At 44.3% G+C, this 23,135-nt stretch overlaps 1 protein-coding gene across 1 annotated transcript in view; it reads left to right on the forward strand.

The window, feature by feature from the left end:
- The window catches only part of mov10l1 (Mov10 like RISC complex RNA helicase 1), a 61,113-nt gene that overhangs the window by 32,979 nt on the left and 4,999 nt on the right, over positions 1-23,135 (forward strand). The window contains exons 11-23 of the mRNA XM_056281696.1: positions 536-606; positions 724-815; positions 1,032-1,096; positions 1,328-1,422; positions 1,500-1,575; positions 1,672-1,847; positions 9,051-9,197; positions 10,670-10,791; positions 10,883-10,982; positions 11,311-11,457; positions 11,886-12,059; positions 14,090-14,239; positions 15,036-15,143. Of these exons, the coding sequence (XP_056137671.1) occupies positions 536-606; positions 724-815; positions 1,032-1,096; positions 1,328-1,422; positions 1,500-1,575; positions 1,672-1,847; positions 9,051-9,197; positions 10,670-10,791; positions 10,883-10,982; positions 11,311-11,457; positions 11,886-12,059; positions 14,090-14,239; positions 15,036-15,143 (1,523 nt within the window). The remainder of the gene's footprint in view (positions 1-535; positions 607-723; positions 816-1,031; positions 1,097-1,327; positions 1,423-1,499; positions 1,576-1,671; positions 1,848-9,050; positions 9,198-10,669; positions 10,792-10,882; positions 10,983-11,310; positions 11,458-11,885; positions 12,060-14,089; positions 14,240-15,035; positions 15,144-23,135) is intronic.

Genomic DNA, 23,135 nt, shown 5'->3' on the forward strand with positions numbered 1-23,135 from the left:
AGGCCGTTAGTTGTGTTGTTGATTAAATGGAGTACGCTCTGAGTAGAGCGTCGCCTGTCGTGTCTTTTTCACAACATAATGGGGATATTTCAAAATGCATGTGGTCTGTTCATACATAAGTTTCACCACACGCAGTATGTAATTCCAATGGAAGGAAGAAGAGTGAAACTGACGTAAGATTAGATGCCATGCTTTTTTTTAATGTGGCGGGTGGTCTTTATTTTTTTTTAAATATGAAAAATTCTACAGGTCCTGGAGCACCTGTTGAGATAGATGTCATTATGAACACCAGTACATACCAACATATTTAAATAACAAAACAATGCACCCCCCCACGCCTTCCCATACATAGGATGACTACGTAGAAATCAGTGTTTCAATCTGCCAATCTTAGTCGGCTCTGCTGAGCAAACATTGATGTTAATAAACAGAACCTTGGAGCGTAAAATAACGCCTTCAGCCCAAAGTAAATGTTACTGATGTTGGTCGCTTTTTGTCCAGTGCAGTGTAAGACTAGCTGAGCCTGTGTTTACAGGAGACAAAGTAACTCTGAAGGAGTCCAGGCAGGATGGCATGCTGGTCGAGTACATTGGCTGTATCGCAGAGGTACACAGATGTTTCCACATGCTAATACCTCTTTCAGCTGTGTATGAGCAAATGGTGCTACTTTTTCTCCAGTCTCCAGTCTTAGTTTCATCCACTGCTGTCATTTTGGCCCCTTAGATCCAAGATGAAAATGTGGGTTTCAGGGTCAACCAGGACTTTAAGCACAATTATCTGGGAGAGCCACTCGATGTCGAATTCACGTACAACAGGTAAGTAGGAGAGTTTCACAATGTCTGTAAGACTGCATTTATAATGCAACTTATTTTAATCTGTCTCTCTTGATCCAGATTTGATTACCCATGGTTATAATAATGTAAAAATATGACACAGTTCTGATTTATTGTAATTCAGTCTAATTTAATGCACAGTCATGTGATATGTATATAATAACAATAATCATAATTTCACCATCATTTTATTACCAGGCAGACGATGAGACGGTGCCATCAGGCTCTAACTCGGGTTGAGCAGTTTGGCCAGAGTAAGTCAAGTTTATTTGTATAGCCCAAAATCACAAAGTAGTCCTAAAGGACTTTAGAATCAGTGCAATATTAGTGTAAGTAAGTGCAGGCCCATGTCACATAAGATAAGCTAGGGTTTGTTTATCCTGACTGGGAAATTGTTTAAATAGTTTTCACATTCCAGAATTATTAACTGAATTAATTTTTTTTTCTGAACAGTCACCAATTAGTGGTTGTGTCTTCTTCACCCTGCTGTCTAGTTCTATTCCCCACCAAACTGACCTTCCAGGCCCCCCAGTGGACTGGGAAATGGCTGGAGGATTCACTCAAAGAGGAAACCACCGAAACAAATGAGGTAAAGAGGATTTTAAAAAAGAAAGAAAGACAGACTTGAGTAGTTTTTGATTGGTTGTAATTTGACCTGAATATCAGGTGACGGTCAGTGATGATGGGGAAAGCATGTCGAGCATCTCTGTCGACATGAAATCAACAGCAACTGGGACTAAAGGTATTTGATTTGAGGGTTGGTTCACATATTCTCTGTACACAATACAATTCAGTGAGGAATCGTGGTAATTATGTGTGTGTCTGTTTTTTCTTCCAGTCAGTAAGCACCCATCCAAACCAGGCAAAGGGAAGTTTTTCAGGCCTGACCTGAACCCTTCTCAGAGGCAGGCAGTGAAAATGATCCTGGCTGGAGAGAGTCGGCCCATCCCCTATGTGCTGTTTGGACCACCAGGGACTGGCAAGACCATAACCCTAATTGAGACAATACTGCAGGTACAAAGGCGCGTGTGTATACACACACACACACACACACAGTTTATTCTGAATATTTGTGTTTATGTTCCCTCACCAATGCAGTATGATTCTTTTTTAAATACTTTTATTGATTTTTTGAACCAGTGTTGCATACAAAACATTGTTATATATAGAAAATGCCCAGTTGAACTGGTTTCATACATATATAAACAGGACCTATTATGGTGTGGTATACAAATGGTAGAAGAAGAAAAAAAGCTGCAACAAGAACAGTAATAATCCCTATTCCAATCAAGTTTTACCCAATCTTCATATACCCATTAACCCCATAATTCCTCCCACCCAATCCCACCCGCTTGTGACGAGGGGGGGGGGGGAAGAAAAAAAACACCAAGTGAAAGGCAAATAGGTACAGTCATTATACCTATTAACCCAAAAACATTTCCCACCCAAATTCTTCCCACTGTATTAAAAAAATAAAAATAAAGGGGGGGGGGCATGGGGCATCTAGTTGTCATCTGGGTGAATGGTAGCCATCTTCAAATAATCAATAAAGGGGTTCCAGGTCATGTCAAAGGATTTGCTGGGGGTTTTAAGTGGAAAATCTAATTTTTTCAAGTTTGATGTGAGATAGTATCTTCTTGAGCCAGCTATTGTGTGAGGGGGGAAGAACGTGTTTCCACTTAAATAAAATGAGGCGCCTAGCTAAAAGAGTTGTAAAGGCCAAGATGTGCTTTTTTATCAAAGACAAATTTGGTGCTGCAGATTGTGGGACTCCAAATAGGGCTGTAAGAGGTTCAGGCTTAAGGTTCATACCAAATACAGTCCCAAGTGTGTTAAAAATTTGACACCAGAAATCTGTCAGTTTTGGACAGGACCAAAACATGTCAGTATGGTTTGCGGGTGATTGCAATATGATTCTTAACAGTGTGTGGATAACCCACTATTCAGACTAGGGCTGAAACGATTCCTCCAGAAATTCGAGGAACTCAAGTTACTAAAAATCATCGATGCAAGGAGTCACGTGACGCGGAATTTGAGAATGGCTGCTTGAAGACCGTCTCTGACCAGCGTGGCTTTTAAAATAAGTTTTAAATTATAGTTGAACGACGCCATAGTTAATATTTGCTGAGCTAAAACAACGTTACAACCGAAGAAATGTCGGGAAAAGAAAAGAAACACCAGACGTAACTGCTAACATCACAGACAACGAGCCTACTGCTGGCAACGTGGCCACTGATATCAAGAATATATACACCCTCCTGACAAACATGTCCACTGGGCACAACAACAAGCTTGATGAAATCCAATGAACCATCACCTCCATGGAGTCCAAACTGACTGCCATTAACACACGCATGTCCGACGTCGAAGGTCGGCTAGGCTTCCTGGAGGATAGCGAAAAGGCCCTGAAAAAGGACCCGCCTGCCCCCCGGGCCGAGCTCGTGCAACTCCGGCTGCGGGTGGATGATCTAGACTCACGAGGCCGCCGCAACAACCTTGTGTTCGTAGGCTTTCCCGAGTCCTGTGAGGATAAAGGGGCTCTCTCATTTCTAACCGAGGTGATCCCGGATATCTTGGGTCTGGACTTTCCCAAAGGTTTGGAACTGGACAGAGCCCATCGCGCACTAGCCCCACGGAGAACAGACGACCAACCATCGAGGGCCATTGTGGCTAGGTTCCTGCGCTTTCAGGACCGCGACCGGATCATGCAAGCAAGCCGAAACAAGGGTAAACTGGAATGGAGAGGGCAAAGCATCATGATCTTCCCTGACTATGCAAAGGCGGTGAATGATAAACGCAGACAATTCAAGCAATGCAAGGAGATGCTCCATGAACGCCGAGTTGCATTTTCCCTGCGTTTTCCAGCAGTGTTGGTCATCAACCCTAAGGGTCAGGGAGGACAGCGACATGTGTTCGAGGACCCGAGAAAAGCCCTAGAGTACATCAAGACCCTCTGACTGACTTAACTTGAGCTCACACACTTGACCACTGATCCATATGGGCCATAAACTTCTGAACATCGTTCCTCACTGCCCATAGCCTACATGATGCAGCCAGTAGGCTAACGTTAGAACATAACTTTTTTCCCCCTAAATCAAGCCTTGGGCAGGATTGCCAATCTCTCAAAGACGTAACGTACAGGTAACGTCCAAGCTCATTTGAAACGTCTGTTCTACTTTACAATGAGCTGGTCTGTGTTTATCTGACCAAGTCAGGGTTTATTTTATTAGCCTATACTTTAGTATTCATTTCTTCACTTAGGCTAAAGCCGTATTAGGCTATTGTTTTCTGTTCTCTATTTGTTGGACGTGAATTTTGATTTTAGCTTTAAATGTTGTAAGGCAATCGTCTGACCACATGGGGGTGTGTATGAGTGCGTGTGAAGGAGTTGGTTGCAGGCAGAGCATAACGTTAACTGGCCTGACAGCCTAACAGTTTTGTTATTTCAGTGCACTCTGCTCGAGGTTGAAAACAGGCTTTGCATACTTGCATAGTGTTGGTAACATTAACATGTTTACTCATGGTAAATTGTGTTAAATTAGGCTACCATTTCGCTCTTTAGTTCATGAGCGTTGACGTCGTTCAATCGTCTGCAATAGTTGAAAGCCATGCTGGTTTGGTCTGAAAGCTGCATATTTCTACGAGTCGCGGACCATTCTGTTTTGTTTTAGAGCTAAGTAGTGTTAGACTGCATGGCAGAGTTTACACAACTCACAGTTGTTCATGTGTTTGTTTCTTTGAATTTCCACGCTATGTGTTTTTCTTGTTTTTTGTGTGAGTCTACTAAGGCAGATAGGGGTAGGAAAAACATATTGCACACATGCAGTATGCAGTCACATAAGGGAGTGTGCTACTTGAGCCTAAATGTTAAGGGTCTACATTCGCCGGTTAAGAGGAAAAAAGTTTTGTCTTATCTGAAATCTAAACACTGTGATGTAGGGTTTCTCCAGGAAACGCATTTATTAGATCAGGAGGCAAGAAAACTACGTACTGGGTGGGTGGGATATGTGTCTGTAGCTTGTGGATCTAGCCGCAATAGGGGGGTGGCTATACTGATTAATAAGCATCTCCAATATAAATGCATTAAGGAGACCACAGATGATTCAGGGAGGATCTTAGTAGTTCTAGCTGAAATACAGGGCCACTCAGTTATTCTAGCTAATGCCTATGCGCCCAACATTGAAGACCCATCCTTTATTGGTAGGTTGGAGTGCAAATTGAGGGAGATGGGAGACCACCCAGTCATCATGGGGGGAGATTTTAATCCGGTGTGGGATCCTGTTCTGGATCGTCAGCCTTTAAGGCCCCAACCCCGTAGGTCAGTGAGTGTATTGAGGGATATGTGCAAGCGCCTGGGCCTGGTAGATGTATGGCGCCTACATAATCCAACTTCCAGAGAATATACATACTACTCCCCACCTTATGGCACACTCTCTAGGATTGATTACCTCTTTATCTCAGACTCCATTGTATCCTCTGCAATATCCTCTAGTGTTGGTAGTATTCACATTTCAGACCACGCTCACGTAATGGTCAGCATTCTCCCCTTTAACAAGTTGAATAGGACTCCAAGATGGAGGATGAATTCAAGCCTTCTGGATGCTGGCTTAAGAGAATCCTTAAGAGCCCAAATAAACCTCTATAAGGAAACTAATCTACTAACATCCCCATCAATGGGAACAGCATGGGAAGCCATGAAAGCCTTCCTAAGAGGACATGTCATTCAACATGCCTCTTTTAAGAAAAAACGGAATATGGCTAAACAAATTGAATTAGAAAAACAAATTGAGACAGCTGAGACCGCCTATATACAAAACATGACGCCTACTAATTTAACCTCACTTACACGTCTTAAATATCAATTTAACTCCATTCTCACTGAGAAAGCAGAGTTTGCCCTATTCAGAGCCAGGCAAAAACAATTTGAAGAGGGAGACAAAGCAGGGAGAATGCTGGCCAGATACATAAAGCAGAAGGAGACAATGAGCGCCATACCAGCGATTAGAGATCAGGGGGGGACCCTATTCTCAGACTCCTCAGATATCAGTGCAGAGTTTAGTCAATTTTACGCCAGCCTGTATACTTCTGAATTGCAGGCGAACAGTGAGGAAATCCGAACGTTCCTTGGTAGTCTGAACCTCCCCACTCTGTCTGATGAGCAGCGTGAGTTATTAGATGAGCCCATCACTGTTGAGGAGATAGTAGAGGTCATTAGAAGCCAACCATCAGGTAAAGCCCCTGGCCTTGACGGCTTCACAGCTGAATTCTACAAGTGCTATGCGCTGGAGTTAGCCCCATGCTATTAGATATGTACACAGAGGCGGTTCAGAATGGCCCCCTTCCCCCCTCCCTGATGGAAGCAGTTATTACCGTAATTTCAAAAAATGGTAAAGACCCAGTAGATTGTAAAAGCTACAGGCCCATATCATTGCTTGGCTATGATGAAAAGGTGCTATCGAAACTGCTAGCCAACAGACTCAACAAAGTCATCACTACCCTGATCAGGTGGGCTTTATCCCCAAACGTAGCTATGCGGACAACATCAGACGCCTGATAGACATTATGTGGGCCACTCGTGATGTGAACTCCCCCTCAGCGGCCATATCTCTGGATGCAGAAAAGGCGTTCGACAGGGTTGAGTGGCTTTACCTATTCCTCACCCTGGAGTCATTTGGTTTTAGCAATACATTCATCACCTGGATACAACTCCTGTACACACATCCCAAAGCTGCTGTGCAAACTAATGGCCTGATCTCACCCTGGTTTGAGCTAGGTAGGGGGACCAGGCAGGGCGACGGCATCTCTCCGGGCCTATTTGCACTTGCTCTGGAACCACTGGCAGCGGCCATTCGATTAGATGCTTTATGCGGATGACATCCTAGTTCTTGTCTCAGACCCTGAGTGCTCCCTTCCTGCACTGCTTACAATTATAGACAGATTCGCTCATTTATCAGGCTACAAAGTTAATTGGCAAAAATCAGAAGCCCTCCACTTAACCTCGTACTGCCCCAAGACCTCGTTCCAGGGAGGTAAATTCTCCTGGCCCAGCAACGGCATTAAATACCGGGGTGTGACTTTCCCCCCTAAATTTGATGATCTAGTGAAGGTCAGCATCGAACCACTACTGAGTCAATTTAGTGCAGACATTGAAAGATGGACTCCTCTTTACTTGTCACTATGGGGGAAAGCTAATGTTTTGAAAATGACCTGTACACCGACGTTCAATTACATTCTCCAAGCACTCCCAGTGAGAATCCCGCTTAAATATTTCAAACAATTTGACAAGCTATGTAGCAGATTCCTTTGGGATGGTAAACGCCTCCGACTTAATTTGAAAAAACTACAAGGGCCAGTGGACCAGGGTGGGCAGGGTATCCCAAACTTACTGTTATACTACCAAGCATTTGGTCTCAGGCATCTTGCCCACTGGACTTTACCTCCCGAGCGCGCCCCCCCCTGGTTTGGCATTGAAAGTACACTTTGTGATGCTCTCCCTCCCCTCCATCTTATAACCGCTGCACTGCCTACAGAAGCTATGACCCATCCGATAGTTGTCAACACTCAATGGATTTGGAAACAAATCTCAATTAGACTCAAATTCAATCCCCACCTGAATTTAGCAGCCAGTGTCTGGTTAAATCCCAAGTTGAAGATTGACAAAAAAACATTTATTTGGACACAATAGGTGGGAAAAGGAATATTGGTTATAGGAGATTTATATGATGAAGGTGGTACGATGAAATCATTTACGGCACTTGTGCAACAGTATGGCCTCCCCCCAACAGCAGTTCTGGAGATATCTTCAACTAAGACACCTCTTGTCTCAAACTTTTGGGTCTATCTCCACAACTCGCCTAGTTCAGATGTACTGTCGGATATAGTTAAGGTGTTTGGCACAGGCCATGAAGCTTCAAAATATTACTTGTTGACTAAACACTCTGATGGTTTGGGATCCAATTTAAAGTTAATCTGGGAGATCGATCTTAATCTTACCTTTACCAGTAAGGAGTGGGAAAACATTTTAAGGAATTATAAGAAAACATCACGGGAACTCAGGACAAGATTAGTACAGTTCAAAATAATTAACAGGGTATACTGGACCCCCTCAAGGTTATACAGGGCGAAACTAAGAGACAGCCCTGACTGCTGGAGGTGTGGGGAGGGCCCGGGTACGCTTATCCACATGCTGTGGTCTTGCCGTGTTGCACAAGAATTCTGGACAGCTATATATGAGAATATCAAACTCATACTAACAACAGACATCCCATTTTCTCCAAGCCTCTTTGTTCTGGGAGACCGTACTCCTTTAAAAGCCCTTCCATGAGCACGGGCAGAGTGGGTCCAGACAGCCCTGATGTTGGGTAGAAAGCTCATGGTAACAGAGTGGAGGTCGGCCACCCAACCTCACACTAATGTCTGGTTCTCCCATCTGGGAATTGTGGCAGCACACGAGCGACTCTCCTTTAGACTCATCAACCAGTTGGAGAAATACGAGGCCAAGTGGATGCACTATATTTCCTTCATTAAAGGCCCGTGTAATCTGTGAAAACTTATCTATATCTTAACATCTATTTATAGACTACTCTCTATCTGCCAACTATGTTTTTATTTGGGGGTTTTTTTCTCTCTCTCTGCTGTTCCTATTGTCTTGTATACTGTTAAGACTCGTCTTATGATCACCCTTAATCCAAATGTGTCTGTCTCTTGATATTATCTAGTAGGCCCTGTTAAATTGCTCCTTCCATCTCTGTAATCCATGTGTGATGTCATGGCCTGTATTTGTGTTAAAGGAAAATAAAAACTACTGATCATAAAAAAAAATCATCGATGCAAATTCTTTGCATCAAAGCTTTCTTTGGTCCATATTACTGTATACAGCTCACTGTTTTTCTCATGGATGGTATTACTGTCACACAACGCACTTCTGTGGACATGTAACGTGAAGAAGATGTGATTGATGCTGTGGATGGAGGAAGAGAGAAAATAGTGAGGGCTGAAGAGACAAGACAGGCCAGAGAAAACCACAGTGTTCAAAGTTTGGGATCATTTTAGCCTGAACCAAAACGAATATGAGACACACCCTGTACAGTGTGTCTATTTGTAAAATCGAACTAACCTACCACAATAGCCACATTACATGTTGGCTGCTGGCTGTTGAAACTAACACTCATTCTAGACCACCACTTGAGTGACTTCATACCGTTTCCCACCTCCAAGGTGTATCATTTCTTACCCAGTAGCCGTGTGCTGGTATGCACGCCCTCCAACAGCGCCGCTGACCTCATCTGCATCCGGCTGCACGACAGCGGCTACATACATGCTGGTAATTTGGTCCGTGTCAACGCCAGCTGCAGGCAGTACGAGGTATTGTAGTGCACCGGGAATATTACCATGTTGTGTCCCTTAGGCTGCGATCACACTGCATTCCCTTTTGGCTGTGAGAGTCGCCTTTTTCAAACACTTTTCTATGGGTTCGAAGTGTGTTGCTCGGTGTTTGCATGCTATTGGATTTTTGTAATAACACCCTGAGGCCTGAATTTGAAAAAGTTTGACTCTGAGCAGAAAAACATCCTACGTCGCTGTAGCTTTTTTCTCTGCCGTCCAATTGGTGGAGCTTAGGGGCGGGCCTTCTCAACTTAACTGTTAAAAACAAGGGAAACCCAGGCTGACAAGCTCTCTCAAGTTGAACTAGTTGGTTGGCTGACTTTTGCTTCTAAAAAGAGCTAAAGCAAGTGATCTCTGCTCCTACTAAATTAAAGGTGGTTGTTGTTTTTTTTTTTTTTTAACAATAATAAGTAATGATGAGGTAGATGAGTAGAGGTGTGTAGGCTAATACACTTAGCACTAACACTGGCATACAAATGATTGACAGGCACCTGTGGTTACATGGTACCAGCAAATGGGGTGGGGTGGGGGGGCAACTTGCTTTAAAACATATCCAGTGTGATAGAGCCTTAGTTCTCAAAATGTAAACTATGTATATATGGTCAGAATGAAATATATTTGCAGATATAATGTGAATTATTGGATGTTTCTATTAAAAGTACCTTTTTATATTGTGATAATATGAGGTCACACTATTTTTATTTTTATTTTAAGCGCGGGTGGCATTTGAACTCCGGACAGTATGTTTTTACATTCACCAGAGAAACATCAGCATGTTGTTTAAGAAACAGTGCTAAAGGTCGATGGAAACGGCTTTTTTAGATTTCTCTTGTGGCCGTTTTTTTCCTATTAATGGTTTGATGACAGGCGACACAGTGGTGCAGTGGTTAACGTGGTCGCCTCACAGCAAGAAGGTCCTGGGTTCGAGCCCCAGGGTTGTCCAACCTTGGGGGTCGTCCCGAGTCATCCTCTGTGTGGAGTTTGCATGTTCTCCCCGTGGGTTTCCTCCGGGTGCTCCGGTTTCCTCCCACAGTCCAAAGACATTGGGTCAGGTGAATCAGCTGTACTAAATTGTCCCTAGGTGTGTGTGTGTGTGTGTGTGTGGGCCGGCCCTGTGATGGACTGGCAGCCTGTCCAGGGTGTCTCCCCGCCTGCCGCCCAATGACTGCTGGGATAGGCTCCAGCATCCCCGTGAACCTGAGAGCAGGCTAGGCAGTTTGGCTAATGGATGGATGGTTTGATGACATGCACAAGATAATGGTCAACTTGCTTAAAACCATCTAATGGAATTTCACTTTAAATTTCCTCTGTTTGAATGGAAACAGCTGTTGTTAATGAGTCTGCATTCACTGAGCTGTATATGGCAATCCTCATGTCATGCTTTGTCTGTTCAGCTGTATTGTCGTAGTCCCAACTATAATGTTGGATTTTTTTATTTTCTCCCTCCTCAGTCCATCCCTGAGTTGGTGAGGAAGTACTCAAAGGCAGGAGAAGACATTCACTGTGCCTCCTTCTACAGGATTGTGGTCAGCACCTGCTCCAGTGCTGGAATGTTCCACTTTTCAGGAGTACAGTAAGGCCTGGGCCATAGCACTGAGTGGATGCCATCAGTTATGACCACTGTTGACTATGTTAGCTAACCCTAGTTTTGTGCCTTTCTTCAGGGCCGGCCACTTTACCCACTTGTTTCTAGATGAAGCAGGTCAGGCCACAGAACCTGAGGCCCTCATCCCCATAAGCCTTATGTCGGTGAAAGATGGACAGGTTGGCACACGCATGTACACACAAACACACTCATTTGTCTACAGTGATACTGACTTTACTTCAGAGAGGAGGTAAACATAATTTTTTTAGCCTGTTTGCCTACTCAAGTTTATAAAAAAAGTTAGAAAATAAAGGTCCTTTTTGGTCCTATTTTATTGTCCTTCTTTATTGAAAAGGGTATTCTAGAAATATGAGGTTATTATCATACTCACTTTGATACTTTTCACCATCCATAATGATGATATTCTTTCACAAATGAACCTGGTGATTCATCAGACTAGGGGTTGAATGATTTAAAATGTACAGTTGTTTCTCTTTCCCTCTGAAGGTAGTCCTGGCTGGTGACCCCTGTCAGCTGGGCCCAGTGGTGAGGTCAAAACTGGCCTCAACTTTTGGCTTGGGGATCTCCTTGCTGGAGAGACTGATGGCCAGTCCCCTGTACTCCAGACAGGATGGAGGATACAACCCGAAACTGGTTGGTACATAGTGAAAGGAGATGGATGGATAGATAGATAGATAGATAGATAGATAGATAGATAGATAGATAGATAGATGGATAGGGACATTACACTTAAAGTTGGATTTAACTTGCTTCTGAATTTAGTGGCAACTGCATTGTAAAGGTTTAAGTCGCCTGGGAAGCAGAGAGTGTTGCTCTTATATCTGTAAAGTCACCTGTTTTTTTACATTCACAATGTCATTCAGAAATTATGGCGAGTATATAACTCACTGCGAGAAGGCTATGCTCTTGTGTTTTTTGCACATTTTGACCCAGTTTAACAGTGTTTTGGTATAAGATATGAATGGCATAGCATAGTCATTTTAGCAGAGTAGACTAGACTGTATAACAGAATAATTATGTTCTACTCCAGTGATTCCAAATGCAGTGCCTTACCACCACAGGTGACCAAACTCATATGTACTTACCGGTCCCATGAGGCCTTGATGCAGCTTTCCTCCAGGCTTTTCTACGAGGGGGAGTTGTGCACGAGGGCCCCCAGAGACATAGTGGATTCTCTCTGCTGCTGGAAAGAACTTCCCAACAAGGGCTTCCCGCTCATCTTCCACGGAGTCAGGGTGAGACTTCTCAAGACTCAATGGTGTGCCAGGGCACTTGTCACATCCTCATTATTGGCAAATGTGAAGGCTGTGTTTGTTGTGGGGAAAACTGAAAATGTAGTTACGTATTTTCTCTTGTCTTTCTCAAGCGTGACTGAAGCCGGGAACACATTGGACAAACTTTTAAAGTCTGACTATAGGGCCGGGCAATATGGACAACATAAAATATCACAGTGTTTGTCAACCCCCCCCCTTTTCTCCCCATTTGTATCCAGCCAATTACCCCACTCTTCCGAGCCTTCCCGATCTCTGCTGCACCCCCCCCCCCTCTGCTGATCTGGGGAGGGCTGCAGACTACCACATGCCTCCTCCGATACATGTGGAGTACAGCCACTTCTTTTCACCTGACAGTGAGGAGTTTTGCCAGGGGGGGCGTAGCGTGTGGGAGGATCCCGCTAGTCTCCCCCCCCCCCCAACAGGCGCCCAAACCGACCAGAGGAGGCGCTAGTGCAGCGACCAGGACACATCCACATCCGGTTTCCCACCCACAGACACAACCAATTGTGTCTGTAGGGATGCCCGACCAAGCCGTAGGCAACACAGGGATTTGAACCGGGATCCCCGTGTTGGTAGGCAATGGAATAGACTGCTACGCTACCAGGACTGTCACAGTATTTTTGACCTAATACCTTGATATCGATATGATGATATTGTAGAGATGACTGTTGGTGCTCTCACAAAACATTTTCACAATGACATTTTGATAAACATTCATTAGTAATATAGATATGATGTCCAAACAGGTAGAGACAACGAATATAACTACTACAAGTTCAGAAAATTGCATCTCTTTAGTTTAATGCAGCCTTTAAAACCATGAAAAGACAACACTTATGTCATATCATCATATTATGAAATCCAAAATCCCAGATGATATCTAGTTTTATATCCCGATGTTGATATAATTTGATATATTGCCCAGTCTTTATAAAGTAGGGCAGGTCACCATAAACACTCGATTCGTTATTTTGTGGTGCGCAGTGGTTTAAGATTCATGTCGCTCACCTCTGAATCAAGCCGTAAACCAGTCGAAGCCTTCATGTTAATATAAAACACAGTTAATTTTTTTATTTTTTAAAACTGGATAAATTTGAGCTTGTCGGCAAGTATGAACGCCTCTATGACTGTATTGGTATGCTTGTCTGTAGCTGCAGTCAGTGAAAGTCTGTTGTTAAATATGTGATGCTGAGTCCTTTTCCAGTTCATTAAGCCTTAGAAAATCTTATAGCATGTTCCAGGTTTTACACTTGGATGTGTGCATGTGTGTAAATGTGAGTTAACATTGATTGCCAACATCCACTCGGGTTTCTGCCTTAATATTAGAGGGGTTCGCTGAAAAGTGCCAGATATCCCTCCCTGATGGACCAGTCGCTGCTGGTAGGACGAGTGGCCAGCAAACACCTGGCACACCGTTGAGATTTTCAGTTATCCAAAAACCCATTCAAAAATATTTACGTGGACTATAACAGAAATTTGCTGCCACTGAACTTAAAAAAAAATTCATTTTAAATTTTGTCTTAGCTCTTTTTCCCATCAATTAGGAATAAAAGCAAATGAACAATCAGCTTATCTGTTGCTAATGCTATATGAAGCATTTTTATAAAACTGATGCCTTGTCTCACAATGAGATAAAAGTAGCCTATTTAATCTAGATTTATACTGGGCTGGGAGCTTTGCCTCTGTGCCTCCCCAGATTGTGTCCCATATCGTCTGCTCCGTAGCTTTTTGTGGAGATATGAGCACATTTTTACTGCCTTTATAAACAATGTGATCTTTATGTAATGGATCTAATTAAAGTCTGGGGGGAAAAGTCACAGCTGTGCTTTTTTGTGTGTGTGCGAAAAATGTTGATTGCCAATTCATGTGCTTTTCCATGAACTCCTTCCCCCACCCCCTGCACCATAGTATCTATTTGATTTGAACCCACCCCCCACCATTCCCAGTCCCTGTCCGGTCTCCATTAATCCCAGTTGTGTTCTTTACTCCAGGGCACAGAGCTGAGGGAGGGTAACAGCCCATCGTGGTTTAACCCGGCGGAGGCGGTGCAGGTCATGCTTTACTGTTGTAAGCTGGCCAAGAAGCTCTGTAACCCTGTGGACGTCTCTGACATAGGCATCATCTCCCCCTACAAGAAACAAGTAATTTTTTGTGGTGAAATTCAATCTGATTTGATTGAGATGCTTAAATGATCAGACAGCCGAGGCTGGTTGAATTTCTTTTTAGATGCAACATCATAGTACAGCTCAATTTTGGCGTTCGCCTCGCAGCAAGAAGGTCCTGGATTCGAGCCCTGGGGTAATCCAACCTTGGGGGTCATCCCGGGTTGTCCTCTGTGTGGAGTTTGCATGTTCTCCCCGTGTCTGCGTGGGTTTCCTCCGGGTGCTCCGGTTTCCTCCCACAGTCCAAAAACATGCAGGTCAGGTGAATCAGCTGTACTAAATTTCCTTAGGTGTGAATATGTGTTTGTGTGTGTGTTGTCCCTGTGATGGCCTGGCAGCCTGTCCAGGGTGTCTCCCCACCTGCCACCCAATGACTGCTGAGATAGGCTCCAGCATCCCCGCGACCCTGACAGCAGGATAAGCGGTTTGGATAATGGATGGATGGATGGATGGAAAAGACTACAGTAACTCCATCATCACATCATACTTTCATTAAAAGCATCATAGCGCAGTACCTGTCAAGTTGGAGAGGAATCATTTTCTACATCGAGGGGGATGCACAAGTAGAAAACAGTAGAAAAGTAAAGATTTGCTCAGCATGTTTATTTGTTATGTAAGCCTAGATTAAAAAAAAGCAATTCAAATTTGATCAATTGGTATATAGTATGTCTCCAAGGTTTAACAAATGGCTTCTGAACAGAGGATGTCTGTTGTGTATATCACAGTGGTTCACCTGTAGTGCTGATCTCTTTGGCGTTTCATTTTCCACCTCCAGACAGAGAAGATCCGTGTGCTGCTGGGCAGGGTGGGTCTCTTAGACATCAAGGTGGGTTCTGTCGAGGAATTCCAGGGACAGGAGTTCCTGGTTATCATCCTATCCACTGTAAGTGATTCCAGACTGTCCGTGAATATGTTTGCATGCAAACTGGGAATAATCTGTTTAAGGCAATATGATGGGCAAACCATGTACAAGGTTTGAAATAATGTGATTTCTCTTGAACTTGGGCTTGCATGGGTGCTACTAACAATCGCCCAAGTCTATGTCGGTTCTTCCTAATATTTGCTGTCTTTGTCGCCGCCCAACCACGGCAGCAGCAGTCCTCAACTAACCATGTCAGACGACTCATCAGCATCAAATCTATACAGTTACAGTTCTTGTTTGTTTTACAAATTTTGGATAGTCATTCTGCTAGTTATTGATATTACCTGGATAGAAATTATTTAAGAATACCACAATTCCTGTTGTTAACAGCCATGGAAAAAAAACTGCAGTTTGTTTACACCATGCTTTTGACTCCTAGGTTTTACATATCACAAATGACAACATGCATATACACATTGCAAGATTAACAACTAAAATTTTGTATCTCTGTGTTCAAACATGTACAGTGTGTTTGTACTTGTAGTGATTGATGGATTATGTATTAAATGATCAAAAGTGCACCGAGATAGCTAACCGCACATACTCAGTTCTGCTTAAAAAGGCTTAGTGTGTGTGTGTGTGTGTGAGAGAGAGAGAAAGAGAGAGAGAGTGTTCCTGCTTATTGTATTTTCACAAAACGTTTCAGTAGCTTGTAGCGCAATTACGGATAAAACGACTTGAGCGAGATGACTGAATCTGTCAGCATATCTCTGGCTCCCCCTGGTGGACTTCAATTTGTCCGTATAACCAAAATGACCCATTCACAGAAAGTTGAATCAGTTCATCTGGACACGTTTATAATAAACATTAATAGACAGATAAACATGGTGTTCAAATTAACTGATTCAACTTTCTGTGATTTCCTTATCAGTGTTATTTAGCATGCATTAAGACAAACAACAAACCATTTTTCACCCTTAACCAGCAAGCTATAGCTACCACTACTACTACCACTACTTTCAGCTGCTCCCGTTAGGGGTCGCCACAGCGGATCATCAATTTCCATCTCTTCCTGTCCTCTGCATCTTCCTCTGTCGCACCAGCCACCTGCATGTCCTCTCTCACCAGATCCATAAACCTCCTCTTTGGCCTTCCTCTTTTCCTCTTCCCTAGCAGCTCCATATTCAGGATCCTTCCCCCAATATACCCAGCATCTCTCCTCCACACATGTCCAAACCATCTCGATATCCCTACTGTTTTCCCCTTTTTCTCTGTTTATAGTATTGTAACTGTCAACTGTTTGCACAAAAATTTTGTACACTCAGTGTTGTGGCAAATATACTTTAATGAACAGTGAGGACAACAAAATGGTCTTTGTGAGTTTATTTTATAATGTCAAGTTTTTTTCAGCTGAAAAAGGACAGACTATCACTTCCACACACACAGAGTGTGCATGAGAGCAGCAAGAGTCTTGACACCAGACAGAGCCCTTGTTACTCTTTTATCATGGGTTTGCCCCTCCCTTGGGTAAAGGAATATTTGTTCATTCTTTATGGGACAGCCATGAACCTTCTCTCACGCGCCCTTTATCTTGGAGACAGGAACAGAGCTGTACCTGACTCCCACTGAAATACGGTATCACGGCTGCACGCTAATCCTTCAACCGCTACATAACTCTTCCGTAGCTTATGCTTCTACTAAGAAAACTACAGTGTTAGAAGGGATAGGGGTTATAGCTGCCCTTTTCCCCCCCCTCTTCTTTTGTTACTTATTTGGACTGGTTTTCATTGAGAAATGATTGGAGGTGTGGTTAAGCAGGGTATATAAGAGGACGTCACCGTGAGGTGCGGGTGCGTCTCCTGGAGTTTGTTAATGGCGGGAGGTTGCCTAAACGCCTCAGGATGCGCAACTTTGAGAATGTGGTACAGGTTCACACCATTCCAGCTTTGAAGGACTTTGAAGAAAACCAAGTCTCGTTTATTTTTTTGAGGATCCATCCACCATCAACCTAAACTGAACTAAACTACCAAGATAGTGTCCGCCGCTTACGGAAGCTGAGACCCACGCGGCCGAGGCCTTGTCGGAGGGACCTGCTAACTGCTAGCCTGCTGCCTCGGTAAGCTAGCCCACCTCCGCTATTTCTCTCGTCTTGGAAATCAGTCCTCCTCCTTGTTTTTTCCTCGTTTCCATCTTTTCTACACACTCCAGGTTAGGACTAGTGTTGCGTGTTTAACCCTTAACCCCTAGACCCGACAAGTCCGTAACAACAGACAGGTTATACATACAGAAAGGCTCTGATTTACATAGGACATGAGGTGCATAAGAAGAGTAACTACCAAGAAATGGTTAGAAATGGTCCCCCCCTATGGTCCGCGGTGGTGTAGCGGTCTAAGCATCGGCTCTGTGTCGATGCAGTTGCCCACTGGGGACTGGGGTTCGCGCCCCGGTCTCGTCAGATCCGACTATGGCCGGACTCGACGAAGCAGCGATCATTGGCAACGCTGTCTTCGGGAGGGGGGCGGAGTCGGCTTGTGTTCGTCACGTGAATGCGTCTCTGTGTGTGTCGGAAAAACAGTGGTTCGGCTTGGAGTCGCCTTGTCACGAAAGTGGCGAGGCGGTCTCCTTCGAGACTGCCGGCCGGAGAGATGCAGTTGGCGAACGCATACAGTGCGAGGGTGGGTGTTTGAATTAAAATAGGGATCGATTGGCCACTAAATTGGGAGAAAAAAGGGAAAAATCAGAAATAAATTTATAAAAAAAAAAGAAATGGTCCCCCCTTTGACCCTACTAGGGTCACTTCACATATTTACAAAACTCATACAGACTTCAGTATCATCACCCTTATCACAGTTTAAGGTGATATATCACAAAACAAGTCAGAAAGCATTTGCTGTTTTTTGTGAATGATGGCCATTCAGTGCACGTAGCAAGCTGGGGGGAAATAAACACTTACCTGAAGTCACACTGTTCTTTTCCTGGCTCACTGACATATGGTGGGATCCAGCCGGGCAAAGGAAACACATCAGGATTATTTTCAGTCGAGACAGGCATATATTGTCCAATCGTGTGCCCAATCCATTTAATTGTGAGTGCTTTCATGCAGGTGAGTAGGATCGCACAAAAACAGATGCTCATAGCCAAAACCATAAAAATAGGAACCAATATTTGAATCAAAATTGCTCCCCACGGACCAAATCTCTCCGATAACCATTCCATTGCACTGGTACCTGTGGATTCTGACGGCCCAAAATGAGAGATTATGTCGGCCAATAGTTCAACAAGCTGGAACAAAGCATGCATCACCAGTAGGGTTTAAAGTAGCCCACATGCCCCCTTCAGCAGCAAAAACGAAGTCTAACACCATGTGTTGTGACAGTGGGTGTGGAACACAGGCACATGCTTCCTTCAGCAGCAAAAATAAAGTCCAACACGTGTTGTGACAATGGGTGTGTAGCACAGGCTAGACAAGACACATTTGGGCTATGTGAAAGTGATGTTTGCAATATCCAATGATACCACTTGTGTTCCCACTCAGGATTCACATGCATAGATGCAATTAACAGTGCTTAAGACCATAAATGATAAACACAATCACAGATAGGGGCGAAAACCTAGATTTTAACACGACAGTTTTGTCATTTTTCCAGACTAGGAAAAAAAACTCCCCTGTGGCCCTCTACCATACCAACCTCTCCATTTGGAGCAACCGCTTTACAGCCTGTGACCAGGCACGCTTTAATTTGGTACCAGTCTGTTTCATCAAGTTGAATACAAATCATAAAATGAGGTATAATAAGATTGAGGTGTAACAATCACAGTATGATGTCATGTCTTAACATAAAGTCTCTTTTACATTGTCCTTTGCTGATCGGTGTTTGGTCAATGATTCTAGGGCTCGAGGCAGCACTCATCAGGACTTTTGTGTCAGTTTGATTATTTCTTACCAAATACGGTTCAAGCAGGAGGATGGACAGCACTATCGCGAGAGTAGACAGGAGGAAGAAGCAAAAACCTTCTTGCAGATTGCACCCGAGGAGGCTGAATGGATGCCACAGGCGTGGCCTGTCGGCTCGGGTCAAATCTGTTGGTCCCCTGAGGGTGACGCAGAGATTCACTCTGCACGTCACTTGTTGGTAGCTTGGCACGCTACTTGTCGGGGGAGGCACCAGGTTGCTTTCTCCACTTGGTGGGGGTGAAACCTTCTTGCAGTGGCTGGCGTGTACCCAAGATGCTCATCCCTCAACCTTCACCGCAGTCTCAGTGGTCAGCAGCACCTGATGCGGACCCGTGAGTCTCTGCTGTTTCCAATGTTTCCTCCAGAAATCCTTGATCACCACCCAGTCCCCTGGTTTCAGGTCGTGCAACACTGCTGTGGCCGATTGTGGAAGCGCGCTCTTAACCTTCATGTGTAATTGTGAGAGAGTTTTGGACAGAGAGACACAATACCTCAACATTACGTCATCACACTGAGCAGTGGTAGGCATGGGTGTGGATGCGGGGCCCACACCAGTATTTGGTGGTCTGGCAAACAGGATTTCGTAAGGGCTTAGTGCCATGTTTTTGTCTCGCTTGGGTGCGCATGTAAAATAACATCAATGGAATTGCTTGCACCCAGTTTAACCCTGTTTCCTCGCAGCATTTGGTTAGTTTGCGTTTTATGGTGCCGTTCTCTCTCAGCTGCTCCAGCACTTTGTGGGTGATGTGCACAGGGATGTCTTATGCTAAAACCCAGATAAGAGGATACAGCTTGTAGTGCATCGCTGATAAAGGCTGGTCTGGTTTCAGTGCTTATTCCCAGGGATCCAGGTATTCCCCACCGTGGGATGATTTGCGTAATGAGAGCTTTAGCAACAGCAGCAGCATCTTGTGTTGCAGTGGGGAAAATTTCAGCATATTTTGAAAACGTGTCCACTATTACTAGACAGTATCTTTTCCCTTGACATGGGGTTAATTCAGTGAAACCCATCATTAGGTGGTCAAAAGGTCGGTCGGGTGTAGGATGTCCTGCTTGTGGCATTTTTATCGCTCCAGCGGGATTGTTCACCGCGCACACAATACATTTTTCACAGAACTGCCGAGCATGTGTTGAAAATCCTTTTGTAAACCACACTTGATTTACTACTGTACACATCCCCCCCTTTAGCCACGAGATCTCTCCGGTGTGTGAGTTTAGCATAAGCAGGGAAGAGAGCACGTGGCAAACATGTCTTAGAGTCCGGCCCCATCCAGACTCCGTCAGAGAATGTACAGCCCACCTTAGACCACAAAGCTTTTTCTGCTGGCAGAGTGAGAGATTGTAACTTCCTTCACATCCTGAAAAGGAGAAGTGTCGGTGTTATTAATGGAGACTGTATAGTGGAGGGTGTTCCCTTCAAAGCAGCATGCTTAGCTGCTGTGTCTGCAGCTGCATTACCTAGAGAAACTGGGTTCGAAGCATGGGTGTGCGCTTCATGTTTAATCACAGCAGTAGCTGATGGTAACAAAATGGCGTCAGCAGTACAGAAACCAGTTTGTGATGAGCAATAGGTTTTCCCGAGGCCGTCATATTTCTGTGTTTCCACAGGGTGCCAAAATTATGTACTACGCCAAATGTGTATCTGGAATCTGTGTAGATATTAACAGATTGGTCTTTTGCCAATTTGCAGGCTTCTGTAAGTGCAATTAGTTCTGCTGCCTGGGCAGACAAGTGTGATGGCAATTTGCCACTATAGAGAATCATGAGAAGACACTACAGCAAAACCCACTTACCCTCCACCGCTCTCTGCACATCTGGAAGCTGAACCATCCACAAACATTTCAATGTCAGGGTTAAGTAGAGGAACATCTTTGAGGTCAGGGCAAGGAGTGCACACTTCAGCGAGTGTGGCTTCACAGTCGTGATCATGTGGTTCACTATCACCTGCAGTTGGGAGGAGAGAAGTAGGGTTTGAGGTGTTACAATGTTTCGCTGTAATATTTGCCATGTCTAACAAAGTGCTATGATATCATAACCACCGCTGGGCAGAGAGGTGAGATGTTTTCTGTATGTTAAGTATGTGAGCAACTGAATGAGGGACCATAAACAGAAAGTCCCCGTAATCCATAAGGTCCCGTGATGCAACCACCACTTTCTCAGCAGCAGCTACAGCCCTTAGACACACAGAGAGGCCTGCTGCTGCAGCATCCAGCTTGCAAGAAAAATAGGCGACAGGTTTTAATTTATCACCATGTTTTCGAGTTAACACAGATGTCATGTAGGAACCCTGCTGGTCTACAAACTGGACAGATAGTTTTTCTTGATTTGGTAATCTTAATGGTGACTGCTGTAAGGCTGATTTTAAATCATCAAATGCAGCTTCTGCTTCCTTTGCCCATGTCATCTTGTCGTGCTGCTAGATTTTTACCATGAATCATTGATGAGAGAGGAGACTGTCTTTCTGAATAGTTAGGGATCCACTGCCTACAGTATGACTTCATACCAAGAAAACTCATAACCTGCTTCGTTGGTTGGCTTTGGTACAGTTAGGAAAGTTGCTGTGCACTTGGGTGAGAGGGATTTGCCCTCAGCTGTGATCACATGACCCAGATAAGTTACTTGCTGTTGAACCCACTGTAATTTTGACAGGCTAGCCCTATGACCGTTATCAGCTAAATGTTGTAGAAGTGCAGTCGTGTCTGTTTTACATGCTTCAGCGGACCGACTGCATATCATGAGGTCATCAACGTACTGCAGGAGAGTGGATGGACTGCATATCACAAGGTCATCAACGTACTACAGGAGAGCGGATCCTGCAGGTAGCATTAGGCTTCCCAGATTGTCACGCAGGGTGCTGTTAAACACCCCCTGGGGACAACGTGTCATGGGTAGCTTCGACCGTCAAATGAAAATGCGACCCAGTATTGACTATCCGGATGTACTGGTACGGAAAAGAATGCATTAGCTAAATCCACCACAGAAAAAAGAGTCGTATTAGCTGGAATTAATGAGAGAATTGTGTGTGGATTCGGTACCTCTGGCGCATGTGCCTGTATGGCAGCATTAACTGCCTGTAGGTCCTGGACAAAACGCCATTCGGTGGGCTGGCCTTTGTCACCGATCTTTTTCACTGGGAATATAGGTGTTCTAACAGGAGAGGTTTCGCACGGTATTATCACTCCTGCTGCCAGGAGTGAATCAAACACTGGTTTGATTCCCTTTTTGGCTTCCTTTTTTCGGAGATATTGCTTTTGACATGGTCTATAATTAGATTTTGGTATTATGACTAGTGGAGGAGCTCCTTTCATTAGGCTTACATCATACTTATGACTTGCCCACAAAGTGGGAGGTATACCTTCTAGCTCTTCTGAGTCTACTGTGAGTGGCGTCATCATAGATGGTGATGTGGTAATAGTGTCTGTCATCAGCTGCATGGACTTGCGTAGCGGCGGACACCAATGTTTTGTGCACAAAACCTTTTTTACTGTAAACCGTTTGGGGATCCCACTGTACTGGCTGCCAGTCAGGCCAAGTCATCGCACCTCTGCACCCACATACCCACATCCTGCCACCGCATATCACTCGATTTGGCCAGCGAGGTGTGTGGTATGGGACCATCAAAGACCTCGAGTTGAGAGTGAGAGAGATTCACAGAGGCAGCAGATGTAGAGTTATTCTAGTACACACAGTCAACTTGCAATGTTTCGTTTCCTATTCTGCTATCATACCATAGGTTCTCATATCTTTCTTCTGGTCCGTCTGATACATGTGACGTACAGTGTAATGAATCTGTGAGCATGAATGTGGATGTTTCAGACACTGCATGTTTGTGTGCTATGTCCATTAACTGCTGACCTAACGGATGCAGTGATGTTTCAACTAACTGCCATTCATATGCATACAGCAATTGTTGGGTATCATAGTTTGTCTGGAGACAGCTAGTCTGTCTGGAGTTGAGGTGAGCACTATTCCTAGTCTGCACATCAGGTCTCGACCCATGAAGTTAGTAGGGCAGCATAGAGATAACAAAAGGGAGTGTTTTAGTTTAACTTCATCAA

Source organism: Lampris incognitus, chromosome 6 (assembly GCF_029633865.1).
Source record: "Lampris incognitus isolate fLamInc1 chromosome 6, fLamInc1.hap2, whole genome shotgun sequence".
NCBI lineage: Eukaryota > Metazoa > Chordata > Actinopteri > Lampriformes > Lampridae > Lampris > Lampris incognitus.